The following is a 19,491-nucleotide window of genomic DNA, read 5'->3' as shown; positions in this document are numbered from 1 at the left end:
GACAACATGCATTACAAAGAGAAGGCAGGCCTTTTGGAACACAACTCAATAGAGGTATTGAGAAGATATTTCCCTGTTGCCAATTCTGCATTCCTTCCTTCTACTGCTTTATAAATCTTGCAAAAAATATATTTTTTTATCTGGTTAAGCATTAGGCCATATTGTTTTCTTAACTCGGGATAAAATCTTTGTAACTACTATACTACCAGAATTATTACAGGTCCCCTGAGATCAAATGATCTGAGAATGAAAACTATTTAGTACCTAGACAAAGAGTATTTGGGGGTATAATATTTTTAGAGCAAAGCATATTCCTTGTTTTTAATGACCAGTTTCAGGTTCTTGGAAAAAAGGGTTTGTATTTTTTCTTTTCTTAAAAATACATTGAGCGTTGTCAATTCTGAAGCAAAAAGAAGTGTGGATAGTCAACTGAGTATTAATCTTATATATCTCTAAATATAAAGAGATATATAAAAACAAACACAACAAATTAGAAGTGAATAATGTTTTCTGTCACTAGCCTGCTTAATGAAAATGGAGCCAATGTTATATCCTTATTATTGCAGGTATCAGGCAAAAACACAGTAAGACAGTTATTTTCTGGTGCGAATCAAAGGTCATATAAGAAAACTGAGGGCTTTGTTTACCGTCTTAGACAGAATAATCACTTTTAAAATTTTTATTCTAAAGAAAGCAAGAATATGTTGCCAAACAAGTTGGCAGATTCAAAGAATGCAAGAATGGATGTCATCTAATCCGACTACCTTATATTACAGATGAAGTCACTGAGGCTCAGAGAAGTGAAATTTCTCAAGGAAATAGTTAATATGTGACAAAGTCACAGAAGGATTAGTTAAAGATTTCCTAACTCTTTAGGAAATAAGAGTTTAAGTCAACTGGTCTTCTGACTAGTCCATGCTCTCTGCTTTAAAAATCTACCGCAAGATCAAAGAAGCAAATACAATAAAAAACATTTCCCTATCACCTCAAATCATTAAATGAAAGAGAATACCAATCTGAGATATGATAAAATTTAAATATCTTAGTAGAAAGTGCCATTTTCATCTACCTATAGGAGACTCCTATGAAAGAATGTATATTTTTGTATGTCTCTAGAATATTTATGTTTGTCTTTCGCGCAGTCTAATAAAAAGAAAATAGGTATCTACCTAAATGACACTAAGTATAGTAATTTTAGGAAACAGGTAGATAAACTATATTGATATCTCACTTGCCAAAGATCTGAACTTTAGCATTAGATTACTAACCTTTTTACATAAATATACAAACTGTTTGTATGATTACATAGAGGAAAAGGATGGACAAAACACAACATAACTTATTTCACCAGAATTCTGTAGTTCCTAAAATCTACGTATAAAACCAACACAAAAATGAGTCAATGAATGCCCTCCAAGAATCTAAAATCTGTTTACATTTACAAGCCTAGAAATTATTTTATGGAAATGTTTTCTAAATGTATATTAATAAACCTCTAAAACCAGGTATTTATATAAAAGAACATTATGTACAGAAGGGGTGTCTTCATACCTTTTAACAATTTCTACCACCCTTAAAAACTTAAGGTGGAAAAAAGAAAGTTTAACACAAGTCACTCCTAAATTATCATATCAAACTGAAAAATGTCTCCCTAAAAAGCAATGTTACACACTTATACCAATCAGTTATACTTAATAATTTATTCAAAAAGGAGTAATTCTACTTATTATTGCTCCAACAAAACCATAATTACAATAATCATCCATGATAATTATATATAACATTTATTTATCAGCTTTGTAGCACATATTTATATTAAAAATTCTTTGATTTATTTAAAACAGTAATTTAATCTACTGACATAAAGATAATACTTATTTTAAAAAATAGGAAGCTAAAGCATCTCAAAACCTGTTAAAATTAAGCATTAGAAAAAATAATTAGAAACCAAAAACATTCAGTGATGACTTCAAGATCTAATGACAAATTAATTTTTCTACAATCTCTCTTCTTCCACCTGTATTATGGGAGAATATAATTAAGAAAGACGTGTTGAATAATAAATGGATTCATTATTACTAAAATTTGTTTTCTCAACAGGAAAGTCTTATGTACATTAAGACTAGGGAAATCTGAGATCATGTATTTCCTTAACATTTACTATTTAAAACAATTCCCTTACTATTAAAACCATTTCCACACGTCAGTAACCATCTCTGATCACAGTTGAAATGAATAGATATGCCAACCCCAAGATTGTCAAATTTGCAATTGTTACTTTCTAAAACCATGGAAAGATTCTTCAAAGGGTAAACAAAAAAAATCAGGCATTTTAACATGTAGATACAAACTGGACTATCACTATAATTTTATCACTCCATAATATTAACAGAGAAGAAAAAAAAACACACTTACCAGATGGAGACATATATTCTGCATTTGCCCTACAAACTACTTTGATAGGCAAGTTACACATTTGCAAAAAGGCCTGTAAATCAAGATACATACAATAAGCCCAGTAAAAAGCATATGCATATTTGAACAGAAATTTGTATGCATTTCTTTTCTAAACTGAATAGTTTCATACTACAAAACTCTAATAGAAAACAATGAACCAATTTAAAGTGAAGGATTTGTTTTCCAAACAAAAATAAAATGTCATGTCACTACTTAAAAATCAGTATGATTTAGACATCAGTAAATACATGAAACTTAAAGTATGTATGTATACCTAAGGAATAAAATGTAAATTATCCACATTTATATTACTGTATTAGTTTATGTAAACCAGCAATACTATATATATAGCTTTAATTTTCTTAAGTAGATGACTAAAGTCCAAATTTTATAAGCTATTGCTTCATTCCACTACTTTCTATAGGATCATCATCTTCCTCATTTTAGAGGAAAACTCAAAATACTATCTCTGCTACCTCAAAGTTCTCTCCAGTAATACCCTATATTCCAACATGTAGTTTCTGTGCTCACGAATTCACTTTTTAAAGACTTAAATTGTTTATCTTTGTTCATAGTTACAAAAATGTTATAAGCAATTTAAATGTCTAATAATAAGGGTATGGGGTAAATCATTATAGTAAATCCAAACTGTGGAATGCTATACACAATCAATTTTAAAACTCATGCTTTAGAAAAAATTTTACATCAAGAAAAAATGTACACATTATAATATTAAGTAAAAAAATGCAAAACTCTATTACTAGATCACACTAATTCATTTTTAAATGTTTTTAAGACACCAGTGAACTCGGCAAAACCCACTGTTTTTTACAATACTCAAAGTCCACTCCTCTTGTTCTCTCTTCTATGACTTCTTGGCTTCTTTTTCTCTACTCACAAAATTTACTATGTTATTTCTATAAAATCATTCAGTTATTCAATTGGGGAGGTCATAAGTTACAATGGTTCTAATTACCACATACAAATTGGAAGACAAACCTTTTGTCTATTTTGAAATTGAAAGTACTATAAATAGCTGTCAAAAGTAAGATAAATTAATAAATTAACAAGGATATTATTTATCATTTTACTCAACAGAGATTTCTCATAGGTTTATTATAATTCCTTCCTCAACTCTATATTAGAAATAAGTGTTAAGACTCTTAAGTGTTAAGGGTACAAAACAGTGATTAATATCTTGTACAAAGAACTCCATTTACCCAAAAGTATGTCAATTCTCTTCTGTTTTCTCAAAACTCCAGTCCTTTAGAGATGCCTGCCTCCAAAAATAAATCCCACGTGAGTCTGATTCCCCAACTAATTGCATCCTCTGATTCTTACATTGCTCTGTAACTTATGTATGCATGTCTGATCTCAAGTAAATGGAATCTCTTAGAAAACCAAGGGGGAGATTTTTAATTTTTTTTTTCAATTCTGTTCTCCTTCCCCCAATCTCCCTCATTTTCCCACAATTCATCTTTCATAGTGCACTACTTATGATAAGCAATATTGTTTACTGATTGAGCCATTCAAAGCTCCCAAGAGCTTATCCTGGTAGAGGCTGTTATCCCTGCCACATATGTTCTCCCCTTTCCCTACAGTGGTAGAAACTATCTGCACACAAGGCTGCCTAAAATAAAAACTTATTTTCCGGGCTCCCTTACAACTGGGTATGGCCAACTGGACTAAAAGTTCTGGACAACTGCTGGGAAGTTTCTTTAAAAGGAGAAAGTATCTCCTCTTTTTCCTCCCTCTTGACTAGAATGTAAAAAGGATGGCTATAGCTATAGCAGCCAAACAGAACCATGAAGTAGCAGCTGAGTGTTAGAAATGGTAGAGCAACAAGAGTAAAGGGGCCCAGGTTCTTGATAATCATGTAGTCACCAAACCTGGATTACCCGTGTTTGTCCGAGAAGTGAACTACCTTTTTAAGCTACCACTATATTGGGTTTCTGTCACTCACTGCCAAATCCAATCTTAATTAATTCACCTACAGTTATGATTTCTAAGTTTAAACACCACCCTGCCCCACCAGAAGTTGATTCTTCTGTGTCTATTTAAGTGGAAACTAACGGTCCTTTAAAACCTATAACCAGTGATTCCAATTCATAGCAATAATAGTGAGCTTCCTGACTGACCCACAAAGATAGGGTAGGGTGGTGATTGATTCTCAAACTTCAGCATGCATCAAAATCATGTCAAAGCATGGCTTGCATGGAAAGAATTAGAGAAAATGAATATAAACAGTTCTTTCAAAAAGCCTGGATCTGAAAAAAAGGAAGAAGGGAGGAGAAGAGTTGCCTCCCTTCTATTACATATGAAGAAGAGTGGAGCTTATTAAAACACAAAGAGAAAAAAAATAATGGAGATAGGCTGAAATTACATAAAACAAGTGAAATAACTGATATACAAGATCCATGTGGCCAGAAGCAGTGGCTCACACCTGTAATCTCAGCACTTTTGGGGAGGCCAAGGCAAAAGGACCACTTGAGGCCAGGAGTTCAAGACCAGCTTAGAAAACACAGGGAGAACCCATTCCTACAAAAAAGTTTAAAGAATTAGCTGGGCATGGTGGTGCACACCTTTAGTCTCAGCTACTCAAGAGGCTGAGGTGGGAAGATTGCTTGAACCTGGGAGGTCAAGGCTGCAGTAAGCCATGATCACACCACTACACTCCAGCCTGGGCAATACAACGAGACCCTGTCTCAAAAAAAAAAAAAAAGAATAAGTAAAAAGGGAGGAAGTAAGACCTTAGCTGGAGAGATCTGTTTTTGTCAGAACAGGACACTTTTTCCACTGTAATGCAAGAGGTGGTGGGGAATCAGTGATGATGACTGAAAGTTGATAAGAAAGAACAAGAATGTGAGTGCTCATATTTTACGAAATAGAAGGAGAAATCTTTTGCTGAGAATGAAAAACTAAGAAGGGATTGAGGCCTTCAGTAGAACAAAAAAGAGTTTGAAATAACTGTTTAATATATCTTCTCAAAGGCCTGAATAATATTCAACTGTTAATAATAATATTGTATAAAATAGTAAATATAGTATATTTTGCTAAACTACATGCGTAGTGGTAACTATGCTAATTAATATTCCAAAATGCTGTATTTCACTTAAAATAAAAGCAGAATTGTAATGTTCTGCAATTAAACCTATGCTTCTTTTTTTTGAGACAGAATTTCACTCTGTCGCCCAGGCTGGAGTGCAGTGGCGCAATCTCAGCTCAACGCAACCTTCAACTCCCAAAACCCATGCTTCTTAGTCCCGTGCTTTTAATTTTTTAATAAAAACTAACTGACAATTTTACCAATTAAATGACACTCAACTTACTACAGACCTCAATTGATAGCATAATTCTAGTTAGTCAATTAATCTGTAGTTCACAAAAAAGTTTGATGTCACAAAGCATTTTCATCCAAACTTTAAAAATGCAAAAACAGGCCAGTCCCAGTGCTTCCAGAGGCCGAGGAGGGAGGATTGCTTGAGGCCAAGAGTTCAAGACCAGCCTGGGAAACATAGTGAGAGCTTCTCTCTACAAAAATTTTTAAAAATTAGCAGCACAGGCCAGGCGCGGTGGCTCATGCCTATAATCGCAGCACTTTGGGAGGCCAAGGCAGGTGGATCACGAGCTCAGGAGTTTGAGACCAGCCTGGCCAACATGGTGAAACCCTGACTCTACTAACAACACAAAAATTAGCCGGGCGTGGTGGTGTGTGCCTGTAGTCCCAGCTACTCAGAAGGCTGAGGCAGGAGAATCACTTGAACCCGGGAGGCAGAGGTTGCAGTGAGCTGAGGTCGCACCAATGCACTCCAGCCTAGGTGACAGAGCAAGACTCCATCTCAAAAAACAAAAAACAAAACAAAACAAACAAACAAAAAAATTAGCAGCATGTGGTGGCAGGCACCTATAGCACCAGCTACTCGAGGAAGCTATGGTAGGATAGCTTGAGTCCAATAATTAAAGGTAAGCTATGATCATGCAAAAAAAAAAAAGCAAAGCCAAAACATTACCATGACTATCTTCAATAATGTAAACACCCTAAAACAATAGCAAGGTTTGACTCAAACAGTATTTCCCCTTTCTCTTGAAAGATGGAAGAAAACACTGGAGAGGCTCACTGTCACCTTCCACTTTGACTTTCAATATCTTATCAGCACAAAAAAATACTCCAAATAAATGGCATGGCACACTCATCTAAAATATATTTTCTTTTCAATTCTGAAATAGCAATCTGCATATTTTTATTCTTATGGAAGTCAAAGAAAAATGTATTTCAAATTATAATAATGAATAATGAACTTGGAACAACTCAGCTAACTCTTATTCCTCGGTTGAATACTTTATTCCAAACTAATTTAAATGAATAACAACATAAAATAATTTGAATAAAACACTTAGCACATCCTATCAGAATAACGTTTTATAACTATGCTGTCCAATATGGTAGCCACTAGTCACATGTGGCTCCTTAATTAATGTTTGAATAAAATTTTAAATTCAGTTCCCTAGTCACACTAGCCACATTTCAAGTGCTCAACAGGCACGTGTGGCTAGTGGCTACCGTATTTATTGAACAGCACAGATTTAGAACACTTTCATCATCACAGTGTGATGTGATGATGTCTACTGGATGTCTATCAGACAGCATGGATATATAACAACAGTAATCAGTACATAAAGGAGACCTTAGCAAGAGAGGCTAACATCATCTGAAAGTGATTATAGCAAACATTATTTTTAAAAACCTGCATAATAGCACAGTGTCCAAAAACCCTGCAAGTGATACAATCAACTTTTGATGATGGTGACACATTAAATACTATATTTCCAATTTCTGAGAGAATATAAAGATTTCTCATTTGCTGAGCAACTCCAATTGCTAAAATGAGGAGGCAAATGTATTCTTATGTGAAAACTAAGAACTAAAGAATGAATTAAAACTGCACCCATTCTTTATATATAAATTTAGTGACTACCTGGTAGGAAATTTTTTAAATGCACACATATGTATATGTACACGTAACATAATTGCCTGCACCTGATTTCTAAGACCCTGAAATTTAATCAGCTTGATGTAGTTTCAACATATTGAATACATTAATTGAATTCATAACATCAAAAAAATTCACTTGAAGGGGTAAGGTGTCAGGGGTAGGGTTTTTTACTTTAAAAAAAAAATTCACAGAAAAAAAACTATTACCAGATCATCAATAACTGGTTAAACATGAAGGACTAAATTTACACATTTATCTCTGCAACCCTTAAAAAAAAAATCTATTAAAATAACAATGAAGAAATAGAAAAGGTATACACCCAGAAAAACATAAAGAAGAGCAGAGGAGATAAAAGCAGACCAGAGATGTCAACCCATTTTTCTAAGATGGAAAGCAGACTTAGCAGGGCAGAGGGCAGAGGAAGCTGAAACCTAAGAGTTTGCACAGTAGAAAATCAATACATTTGCATCACAGAAACTAGGAAGATTCCAAAATTGGAAGCACCAAGTAACACAGAAGGCAGAGGTGAGACACAGGACAGCAAATAAAGGACTGGATGAAAGTCTACATAAGCATTAGACAATTAGCCCTCCCCCAGTCTAGCAGGAGACAAAGGTTTATTCTTTGGAGAAACTGAGCTAGAGGGACCCAAACAGCAGAGGGCACTGGGTGAGGTGCCACTCTGAAAGAGGCAAAGTTAAGGGTAAGTATACATACTGATCGAGGTTCACACAGGATCCCTCTCCCTCTCAGCTCCCAAACATAGGATATCACTCCAGGATATCTCTCTGAGGAAAAAAATCTACATATTGATGGTTTTATTGGGGGTGGGGTGGGCTAGGAATAGTGACAAACAAAAATGACCTCTCAATATGTAATCAATCTACAGTGACATCCACATGTCAAAAAGTCCCTCATCTCTTTAGCTTCACTCTTAACTATAAATTGTTAGCAGAGATCAATAGATACTTGAGGAAAGCCTCAAACAAAATACAGAGCCAAAACAAACCACAGAAAAAGGAACTGGCAAACAAAACTGCAGAGAGCAAGACAACTTCACTGAAAAATTATAATGGTGAATATTTACTGAGCACTTACTCTATGCCAAGTACTTGCACAAGAACTTTACACTATAAGGTATGTACAAGTATCACTATCTTAAGATGAGGAAAAAGAACAGAGATCAGGGTGTAGAGAGAGGGAGGGAGAGAAAAAGAAAGGAGGGAAAAAAGGAAGGAAAGAAGTTATGCGCCTGGTACATAACAGGCAGATAATGATTACCAGATGAATAAATAAATGAACATATGAAAATGTAAACAATATTGTCTAGTTTTAGTCATGTGAATTTTTGAAAACAAAGCAACAGAAACTTCTGAAAATAAAAGTTTGTTTTTTTTTTTAAAAAAGACACTTAGTCAAAATCCAAAACACAATTTATAGTCAACCACTGGTTGTAATATACAATCAATGTGACCTTTTGAGGGCACTTTGGTAAGGTCTACCAAAATTCTATACGTACATATCCTTTGAACTAGAAATGTTATTGCTATAAATACATAATACGAACATATATGTATAAAATTATACAAGATATGTGTAAGGATATTCACACTTAAGCCCTATTTATAACAGCAAAATAATCAATAGTTTGATACCTATCAATAAAAGACTGGTTAAAACAAATTGTGATGCATCCATCAACGGAATATTTATAGCCTTCAAAAAAGAATAAGGTTGGCTGGGCAAGGTGGCTCACACCAGTAATCCCAGCACTTTGGGAGGCCGAAGCAGGTGGATCACTTGAGCCCAGGAGTTCAAGACCAGCCTGGGCAACACGGCAAAATCCCGTCTCAACTAAAAATACAAAAAAATGGACAAGCATGATGGTGTGTGCCTGCAGTCCCAGCTACTTGGGAGGCTGAGGTGGGAGAATCACCTAAGCCCAGGAGGTTGAGGCTGTAGTAAGCCGTGATCACACCACTGCACTCGAGCCTGGGTGATGGGCATAAGACCCTGTCAAAACAAAAACCAAACAAACAAATAAATAAATAAATAAAATAAAGAGCAAGGTTGCTCCTCAACTGGATTTCTTACACTAAATTCCAAAAGACATTTCTCCTCTGGAATCTCTAATAAGGGCTACTGAATTATACAAGATGACATATGCCAAATGCAAAATTGCTTTTCATGAGGCTGTTTCTTCTAATGACCTAGAGCAAAACATTAAAACATAGTTCAAAAAGGCCTACAAAGGCTATTTGGTCCACTATGAAACTTCCTGGTGAGCTAACTTGCCAGAAAGACATAACTTTGAGTACCTACAAAAATAAATTCAACATGTATATACTGAGCACCCACTATGTATCAAGGACTGTCCTAGCTACTGGGACAAGCAGGCAACATAAAGTCTCAGTCCTTATGGGGTTTACACCACAATGGATACAGATAACAAGCAAATAAACCAGAAAATATGCATGGTAATTCCTGCTACTTAGAAATACAAAGCAGTGTAAAGGTATGGCTATTAAATATAGGGTAGTCAGATAAAGCCTCACTAATAAGGTAACATTTGACCATAAACCTAAGAAAGTTAGGGAGCAAGCCATGCAGATATCTAAGGGGAGAACAGTCCAAGTTTAAACACCTGAAGCAGGCTTGTGCTTCAACTATGTTTCAGCAACAGTTAACAAGACCAGTATGACTATGTGGGAGTAAAGAAGTGAGTACTAAGAGATGGGATCAGAGAGGCAACCAAAAATATCATGTAGGACCTTATAGGTAATTGTGAAGTCTTTGGCTTCTACTGAGTGAGACAAGAAATCATTAGAAGGTGTTGAGCTGGGGATTGCTGTAATCTGACCAAACCCTTCAAAGGACACAAACAACTACACAGAGATTAGACTGTTGAGAGCAGAACCACTGAAGCAGGAGAACTAATTAGGAGGCTTTTGTAATGATCCAGGCAAGATATGATGGTGGCCTGGACCAGGGTGGGAGTGATGAAAGTGATATGTCAGATTCTAGCTATATTTTTAAGGGAGGGTCAAGAAGTTCTGCTGATAACTCGATGTGGATATAGGAAAAATAATTCCAAAAATGACTAAAAATTTCTGGCATAAACAACTAGAAAGATGGAACTGGTATTTACCAAGCTAGGAAAAACTGTGGGGTGAGCAGGTTTTGGTGGAAGGAAGGGGACCTACATGTCTTTAGATTGTTGTCTCTAATTATCACTTTTTGGATAGACTTCTGACGAGAAATGAATAGCAGACAACTCTACTCTTTTCTCAAAGGCCTAGAATTGCTAAGAGTACGGCCATGTGCTTTGAAAACCAGATAAGCAGGTTCTATTAAAAATTTGAGAAGCCCAATCCTCGAGGCCACCCAACCTCTTTTATGCACACAACTGACAGAAGAGCCTACAAATGTACATCATACTATCTGTTAGCACTTCCTGCAGGTATGATACTTATCAAGGTGCTAAGAAATGAGAAGAACTACAGATGTCAGGCAGAATAAAAATATAATCAAGGACCATCTTCATCTTTGGTCTTTTCTGCTTCCTGCACCTATAGCCTACCAAGTTTAAAAACTGAAAAGTCAATTTAACGTCTTAGTTAAATGAGAAGTTTTAAGAAGCTAAGAAGCTGTCCCATAAGAGCAGTATAATCTTCTGAAAATTTACTGAGAAGTTACACATGAAGGAACCACTGTTAGCTTGAATCCTTTAAAATCTCAGCAATTATGGCCCAATCTTCAGGATGTCAAAAGTAAACAAGCAGGTCTTATAATTAAGAAAAGCAGGTAAACAGAATAACATTAATGTGCAAATCAACAAAACAAAACATCTTAAATATTATACATATCTAATTTCAAGTCTTCAATCCCAAATATACTAATAATACTCCAGAAAGAAATGTTGGAGGAAATCAGTGAAACTAAATGTAAAGCCAAAAAGTAACCCAATTATTTTACAGAAAAAAGTAAATATATTGGGTTTTTTTTTTTTTTTTTTTTTTGAGACAGAGTCTTGCTCTGTCACCCAGGCTGGAGTGCAGCAGTGCAATCTCGACTCACCATAATCTCTGCCTCCCAGGCTCAAGCAATTCTCATGCCTCAGCCTCCCAAGTAGGTGGGACTACAGGCGTGTACTACTACACCCAGCTAATTTTTTGTATTTTTAGTAGACACGGGGTTTTGCCATGTTGGCCAGACTGGTTGCGAACTCCTGGCCTCAAGTGATCTGCCCGTCTTACATTCCAAAGTGCTGGGATTAGAGGCGTGAGTCACCACCACACCCAGCCCTTTAAATATGATGTTTTCTGACACGAGTAAGGGAACAGACTCTACAACACTTTTTAAAATATCAAATATCCTTTGCTTTAACTGCATTAAGTTGAAAAAAAAAAAAAGCAATACACAGTTCAGAAAATGGTAAAAAGGGCTCAATGTGGTTGAATGGAAATAGCCTTGGTGGCTACTGTGCACAAGAATGACGCTAACTCATTGAGATTGCTGTCCTTACCATCCTTTATTCTTACTTTCTGTTGCTGAGTCATAAACCCTACCACTCATGACTGGGCAACCACCAGCACATTTTACTGATTAAGTACCCTAGCAGAACCTAATGGATCCTAACAGAATACAGACTTTGAAAGCAAGTTACCTAAGTGAAAAAAAGATTCAAGTGAACATACATTTAAAAGAAGGAAATCCTCTGCATCAGTCTTAAGAATCAGTATAGAACAATAAGGCCAGGTGCAGTGGCTCATGCCTGTAATCCCAGCACCTTGGGAGGTCAAGGCGGGTGGATTATTTGAGGTCAGGAGTTCAAGACCAGCTGGCCAAAATGGTGAAACCCCGTCTCTACTAAAAACACAAAAATTAGCTGGGTGGTGGTGGTGCGCACCTGTAATCTCAGCTACTTGGGAGGCTGAGGCAGGAGAATCACTTGAGCCTGGGAGATGGAAGTTGCAGTGAGCCAAGATCGCACCACTGCACTCCAGTCTGGGTGACAGAGTGAGACCCTATCTCCAAAAAAAAAAAAAAAAAGAATCAGTGTAGAACAATAAGAAGTTAATGAGCAGAAGATCAGAGACAGCTCTCTGGGTAGAATCCTGGGGACTGTGTTAGCTTGAAAAAGTACCTTTATCTCAGAAGCTTTCTCATTTCCAAATTAGACAATCAGGCAGATTAACTGAAGTTCTATATGTAAAACATTTTATACACTATCTGACACAGAGTAATTCAAAAAATATTAGGTATTATTATTAATAGTAGTAACAACATTCATAATAATAAATACTCATTTGTTCATCTGCAAAGGAAGAAAGACCACTTAACCTTGGTGACTTCAAAAGAAAGCCGGCTTCATTTATTTTATTACCTTTTAATGTCTCCTTATGAGAAAAATTAAAATTATTATTATGTACTATAATTTAATTGTATTTACTTCTATAAAATCAAAACCAAGATTGTGTACTGAAATAAAAACTTCTAGAAAGATGTTAAAAGAATAAAGGAAAATAACCAAAAGTACTTTTCTTTCTTTCTTTTTTTTTTTTTTTTTTTTGAGATGGCATTTCACTGTTGTTGCCCAGGCTGGAGTGCAATGATGCAATCTTGGCTCACTGCAACCTCCGCCTCCCAGATTCAAGTGATTCTCTCACCTCAGCCTCATGAGTAGCTGGGATTACAGGCATGCGCCACCACCCCTGGCTAATTTTTTGTATTTAGTAGAGATGGGGTTTCACCATGTTGGACAGGCTGGTCTCAAACTCCTGACCTCAGGTGATCCACCCGCCTCAGCCTTCCAAAGTGCTGGGATTACAGGCGTGAGACACCACACCCAGCCCAATAGCACTTTTCAAAAGAATAGTGAATATATGCTTTATGTTTTCAATATATATAATTACATAATATCATCTTTTCTAACAAAGCAAAAACAAGATATCTAAATATTGAAATAGATGTTTGTGAATAATTTTTAGAGTCATACACACTGATAAAACTGATAAATGAACTGACAGAAGGACTCCATCCCCCAAGAATATATGGTTCGTTAGTATACATAGACAATGTCTATCTTGTTTACTACTTTAGTCCTTGGCATACAATAAAGTCTCAATAAACATTTGCTTAATGAACAAGCCATAGATATTCCTAAAAATAAATGCAAACATTCCTAAGTTCACAGAAAGCTAGTAAACTATAGCAAAAATTAGCATTTTGTAATTTTATGGGTTCAGAGCTCACTGCTTTAAAAAGTTAGATGTAACTCTTGTTAAGTTCAGAGATATTTTAAAAAATCAATAGTTACAAATATCAATACGTTGATACTGCTTTAGAAAACAGTAACAGGAATTCAACTTAAAAACTATTAATAATGATCTGTACACAACTGCAAGAGGGCCGAACAGGAATGGCTCCAGTCTGCAGCTCCCAGCATGATCAACGCAGAAGATGGGTGATTTCTGCATTTCCAGCTGAGGTACCTAGTTCATCTCACTGGGACTGGATGGACAGTGGGTGCAGCCCATGGAGGGCTAGGAAAAGCAGGGTGGGGCACTGCCTCACCCAGGAAGCACAAGGGGTCAGGGGATATCCCTTTCTTAGCCAAAGGAAGCCATGACAGACTGCCTGGAAAAACGGGACACTTCCACCCAAATACTGTGCTCTTCCCATGGTCTTAGCAACTGGCAGACAAGGTGATTCTCTCCCGTGCCTGGCTCAGTGGCTCCCATGCCCACAGAGCCTTGCTCACTGCTAGCACAGCAGTCTGAGATGGATCTGTGAGACAGCCCCCTGGCTGGGGGAGGGGAGTCCTCCATTGCTGAGGCTTGAGTAGGTAAACAAAGCCACCTGGAAGCTCAAACTGGGCGGAGCCCACCGCAGATCAGCAAGGCCTACTGCCTCTATGCTTCACCTCCGTGGGCAGGGCATAGCTGAATAAAAGACAGCAGACAACTTCTGCAGACTTCAATGTCCCTGTCTGACAGCTCTGAAGAGAACAGTGGTTCTCCCACCACAGCGTTTGAGCTCTGAGAACAGACAGACTGCCTCTTCAAGTGGATCCCTGACCCCCGTGTAGCCTAACTCGGAGACATCTCCCAGTAAGGGCCGAAAGACACCTCATATAGTTCGGTGCTCCTCTGGGATGAAGCTTCCAGAGGAAGGAACAGGCAACAATATTTGCCGTTCTGCAGCCTCCACTGGTGATACCCAGGCAAACAGGGTCTGGAGTGGACCTCCAGCAAACTCCAACAGACCTGCAGCTGAGGGACCTGGCTGTTAGAAGGAAAACTAACAAACAGAAAGGAATAGCATCAACATCAATAAAAAGGTCATCTACACCAAAACCCCATCTGTAGGTCACCAACATTAAAGACCAAAGGTAGACAAAACCACAAAGATGGGGAGAAACCAGAGCAGAAAAGCTAAAAATTCTAAATCAGAGCACCTCTTCTCCTCCAAAGGATAGCAGCTCCTCGCCAGCAATGGAACAAAGCTGGACAGAGAATGACTTTCACAAGTTGACAGAAGTAGGCTTCAGAAGGTCGGTAATAACAAACTACTGCAAGATAAAGGAGGATGTTCGAACCCATCGCAAGGAAGCTAAAAACCTTGAAAAAAGGTTAGACGAATGGCTAACTAGAATAAACAGTGTAGAGAAGACCTTAAATGACCGGACAGAGCTGAAAACCATGGCACAAGAACTTCGTGACGCATGCACAAGCTTCAACAGCTGATTTGATTAAGTGGAAGAAAGGGTATCAGTGATCGAAGATCAAATTAATGAAATAAAGCGAGAAGACAAGGTTAGAGAAAAAAGAGTCAAAAGGAACAAACAAAGCCTCCAAGAAATATGGGACTATGTGAAAAGACCAAATCTACATTGGATTGGTGTATCTGAAAGTGATGGGGAATGGAACCAACCTGGAAAACACTCTTCAGGATATTATCCACTAGAACTTTCCCAGCCTAGCAAGGTAGGCCAACGTCCAAATTCAGGAAATACAGAGAACACCACAAAGATACTCCTCAACAAGAGCAACCCCAACACACATAATTGTCAGATTCACCAAGGTTGAAATGAAGGAAAAGATGTTAAGGGCAGCCAGAGAGAAAGGTCGAGTTACCCATAAAGGGAGGCCCATCAGACTAACAGCAGATCTCTCGGCAGAAACCCTACAAGCCAGAAGAGACTGGGGGCCAATATTCAACATTGTTAAAGAAAAGAATTTTCAACACAGAATTTCATATCCAGCCAAACTAAGCTTCATAAGTGAAGGAGAAATAAAATCCTTTACAGACAAGCAAATGCTGAGAGAGTTTGTCACCACCAGGCCTGCCTTACAAGAGCTCCTGAAGGAAGCACTAAACATGGAAACAAAACAACCAGTACCAGCCACGGCAAAAACAGGCCAAACTGTAAAGACCATCGATGTTACGAAGAAACTGCATTAATTAACAGGCAAAATAACCAGCTAATATCATAATGACAGGATCAAATTCACACATAACAATATTAACCTTAAATGTAAATGGGCTAAATGCCCCAATTAAAAGACACAGACTGGCAAATTGGATAAAGAGTCAAGACCCATCAGTGTGCTGTATTCAGGAGATGCATCTCATGTGCAAAGATGCACACAGGCTCAAAATAAAGGGATGGGGGAAGATCTACCAAGCAAATGGAAGGCAAAAAAAAAAAAAAAAAAAAAAAAAAAAGCAGGGGTTGCAATCCTGGTCTCTGATAAAACAGACTTTAAACCAACAAAGATAAAAGAGACAAAGAAGGCCATTACATAATGGTAAAGGGATCAATTCAACAAGAAGAGCTAACTATCCTAAATATATATGCATCCAATACAGGAGCACCCAGATTCATAAAGCAAGTCCTTAGAGACCTACAAAGAGACTTAGACTCCCACACAATAATAATGGGAGACTTTAACACCCCACTGTCAATATCAGACAGATCAACAAGACAGCAGGTTAACAAGGATATCCAGGACCTGAACTCAGCTCTGCCACAAGCAGACCTAATAGACACCTAAAGAACTCTCCACTCCAATTCAACAGAATATACATTCTTCTCAGCAACACATTGCACTTATTCTAAAATTGACCACATAATTGGAAGTAAAGCATTCCTCATCAAATGTAAAAGAACTGAAATCACAACAAACTGTCTCTCAGACCACAGTGCAATCAAATTAGAACTCAGGATTAAGAAACTCACTCAGAACTGCTCAGCTACATGGAAACTGAACAACCTGCTTCTGAATGACTACTGGGTAAATAACGAAATGAAGGCAGAAATAAAGATGTTCTTTGAAACCAATAAGAACAAAGACACAATGTATCAGAATCTCTGAAACACATTTAAAGCAGTGTGTAGAGGGAAATTTATAGCACTAAATGCCGACAAGAGAAAGCAGGAAAGATCTAAAATCGACACCCTAACATCACAATTAAAAGAACTAGAGAAGCAAGAGCAAACAAATTCAAAAGCTAGCAGAAGGCAAGAAATAACTAAGATCAGAGCGGAACTGAAAGAGATAGAGACACAAAAAAACCCTTCAAAATATCAATGAATCTAGGAACTGGTTTTTTGAAAAGATCAACAAAATTGATAGACCACTAGCAAGACTAATAAAGAAGAAAAGAGAGAAGAATCAAATAGACACAATAAAAAATGACAAAGGGGATATCACCAACGATCCCAAAGAAATACAACCTACCATCAGAGAATACTATAAACACCTCTATGCAAATAAACTAGAAAATCTAGAAGAAATGGATACATTCCTGGACACATACACCCTCCCAAGACTAAACCAGGAAGAAGCTGAATCTCTGAATAGACCAATAACAGGCTCTGAAATTGAGGCAATAATTAATAGCGTACCAACCAAAAAACGTCCAGGACCAGATGGATTCACAGCCAAATTCTACCAGAGGTAAAAAGAGGAGCTGGGACCATTGCTTCTCAAACTATTCCAAACAGGGAATCCTCCCAAACTCATTTTATGAGGCCAACATCATCCTGATACCAGAGCCTGGCAGAGACACAACAAAAAAAGAGAATTTTAGACCAACATTACTGATGAACATCAATGCGAAAATCCTCAATAAAATATTAGCAAACCGAATCCAGCAACAGCACATCAAAAACCTTATCCATCATGATCAAGTCGGCTTTATCCTTGGGATGCAAGGCTGGTTCAACATACGCAAATCAAATAAGTTAATCCATCACATAAACAGAACCAATGAAAAAAACCACATGATTATCTCAACAGATGCAGAAAAGGCCTTTGACAAAATTCAACAGCCCTTCATGCTAAAAACTCTCAATAAACTAAGTATTGATGGAACATATCTCAAAATAGTAAGAGCTATTTATGACAAACCCACAGCCAATATCATACTGAATAGGCAAAAATGGGAAGCACTCCCTTTGAAAACCCGCACAAGACAAGGATGCCCTCTCTCACCACTCCTATTGAACACAGTGTTAGAAGTTCTGGCCAGGTCAATCAGGCAAGAGAAAGAAATGAAGGGTATTCAATTAAGAAATCAGGAAGTCAAATTGTTCCTGTTTGCAGATGATATGATTGTATATTTAGAAAACCCCATCGTCTCAGCCCAAAATCTCAAGCTGATAAGCAACTTCAGCAAAGTGTCAGGATACAAAATCAATGTGCAAAAATCACAAGCATTCCTATACACCATTAACAGACAAACAGAGCCAAATCATGAGTGAACTCCCATTCACAATTGCTACAAAGAGAATAAAATACCTAGGAATCCAACTTACAAGGGATGTGAAGGAACTCTTCAAGGAGAACTACAAACTACTGCTCAAGGAAATAAAAGAGGACACAAACAAATGGAAGAATATTCCATGCTCGTGGATAGGAAAAATCAGTATCGTGAAAATGGCCATACTGCCTAAAGTAATTTATAGATTCAATGCCATCCCCATCAAGCTACCAATGACTTTCTTCACAGAATTGGAAAAAACTAAAGTTCATATGGAACCAAAAAAGAGTCTGCATTGCCAAGACAATCCTAAGCAAAAAGAACAAAGCTGGAGGCATCACACTACCTGACTTCAAACTACACTACAAGGCTACAGTAACAAAAACAGCTTGGTACTGGTACCAAAACACAGATATAGACCAATGGAACAGAACAGAGCCCTCAGAAATAACACCACACATCTACAACCATCTGATCTTTGACAAACCTGACAAAAACAAGAAATGTGAAAAGGATTCCCTATTTAATAAATGGTGCTGGGAAAACTGGCTAGCCATATGTAGAAAGCTGAAACTGGATCCCTTCCTTACACCTTATACAGAAATTAATTCAAGATGGATTAAAGACTTAAATGTTAGACCTAAAACCATAAAAAAATCTAGAAGAAAACCTAGGCAATACCATTCAGGACACAGGCATGGGCAAGGACTTCATGTCTAAAACACCAAAAACAATGGCAACAAAAGCCAAAATAGGCAAATGGGATCTAATTAAACTAAAGAGCTTCTGCACAGCAAAAGAAACTACCATCAGAGTGAACAGGCAACCTACAGAATGGGAGAAAATTTTTGCAATCTACCCATCCGACAAAGGGCTAATATCCAGAATCTATAAAGAACTCAAAAAAATTTACAAGAAAAAAACAACCCCATCAAAAAGTGGGCAAACGATATGAACAGACACTTCTCAAAAGAAGACATCTACGCAGCCAATAGACACACGAAAAAAATACTCATCATCACTGGTCATCAAAGAAATGCAAATCAAAACCAAAATGAGATATCATCTCATGCCAGTTAGAATGGCAATCATTAAAAAGTCAGGAAAAAACAGATGCTGGAGAGGATGTGGAGAAATAGGAATGCTTTTACACTGTTGGTGGGAGTGTAAATTAGCTCAACCATTGTGGAAGACAGTGTGGCGATTCCTCAAGGATCTAGAACTAGAATTACCATTTGAGCCAGCAATCCCATTACTGGGTATATACCCA

At 37.1% G+C, this 19,491-nt stretch overlaps 1 protein-coding gene across 2 annotated transcripts in view; it reads right to left on the bottom strand.

The window, feature by feature from the left end:
* The window catches only part of MTX2 (metaxin 2), a 63,299-nt gene that overhangs the window by 12,022 nt on the left and 31,786 nt on the right, over positions 1–19,491 (bottom strand). For both annotated transcript variants that reach the window (XM_003815536.6, XM_034954565.3), the window contains one exon: positions 2,416–2,488. In XM_003815536.6, the coding sequence (XP_003815584.2) occupies positions 2,416–2,488 (73 nt within the window). The remainder of the gene's footprint in view (positions 1–2,415; positions 2,489–19,491) is intronic.

This window comes from Pan paniscus, chromosome 13 (assembly GCF_029289425.2).
Source record: "Pan paniscus chromosome 13, NHGRI_mPanPan1-v2.0_pri, whole genome shotgun sequence".
NCBI classification, from domain to species: Eukaryota; Metazoa; Chordata; class Mammalia; order Primates; family Hominidae; genus Pan; species Pan paniscus.
This window is presented reverse-complemented; position numbering and strand designations above follow the sequence as displayed.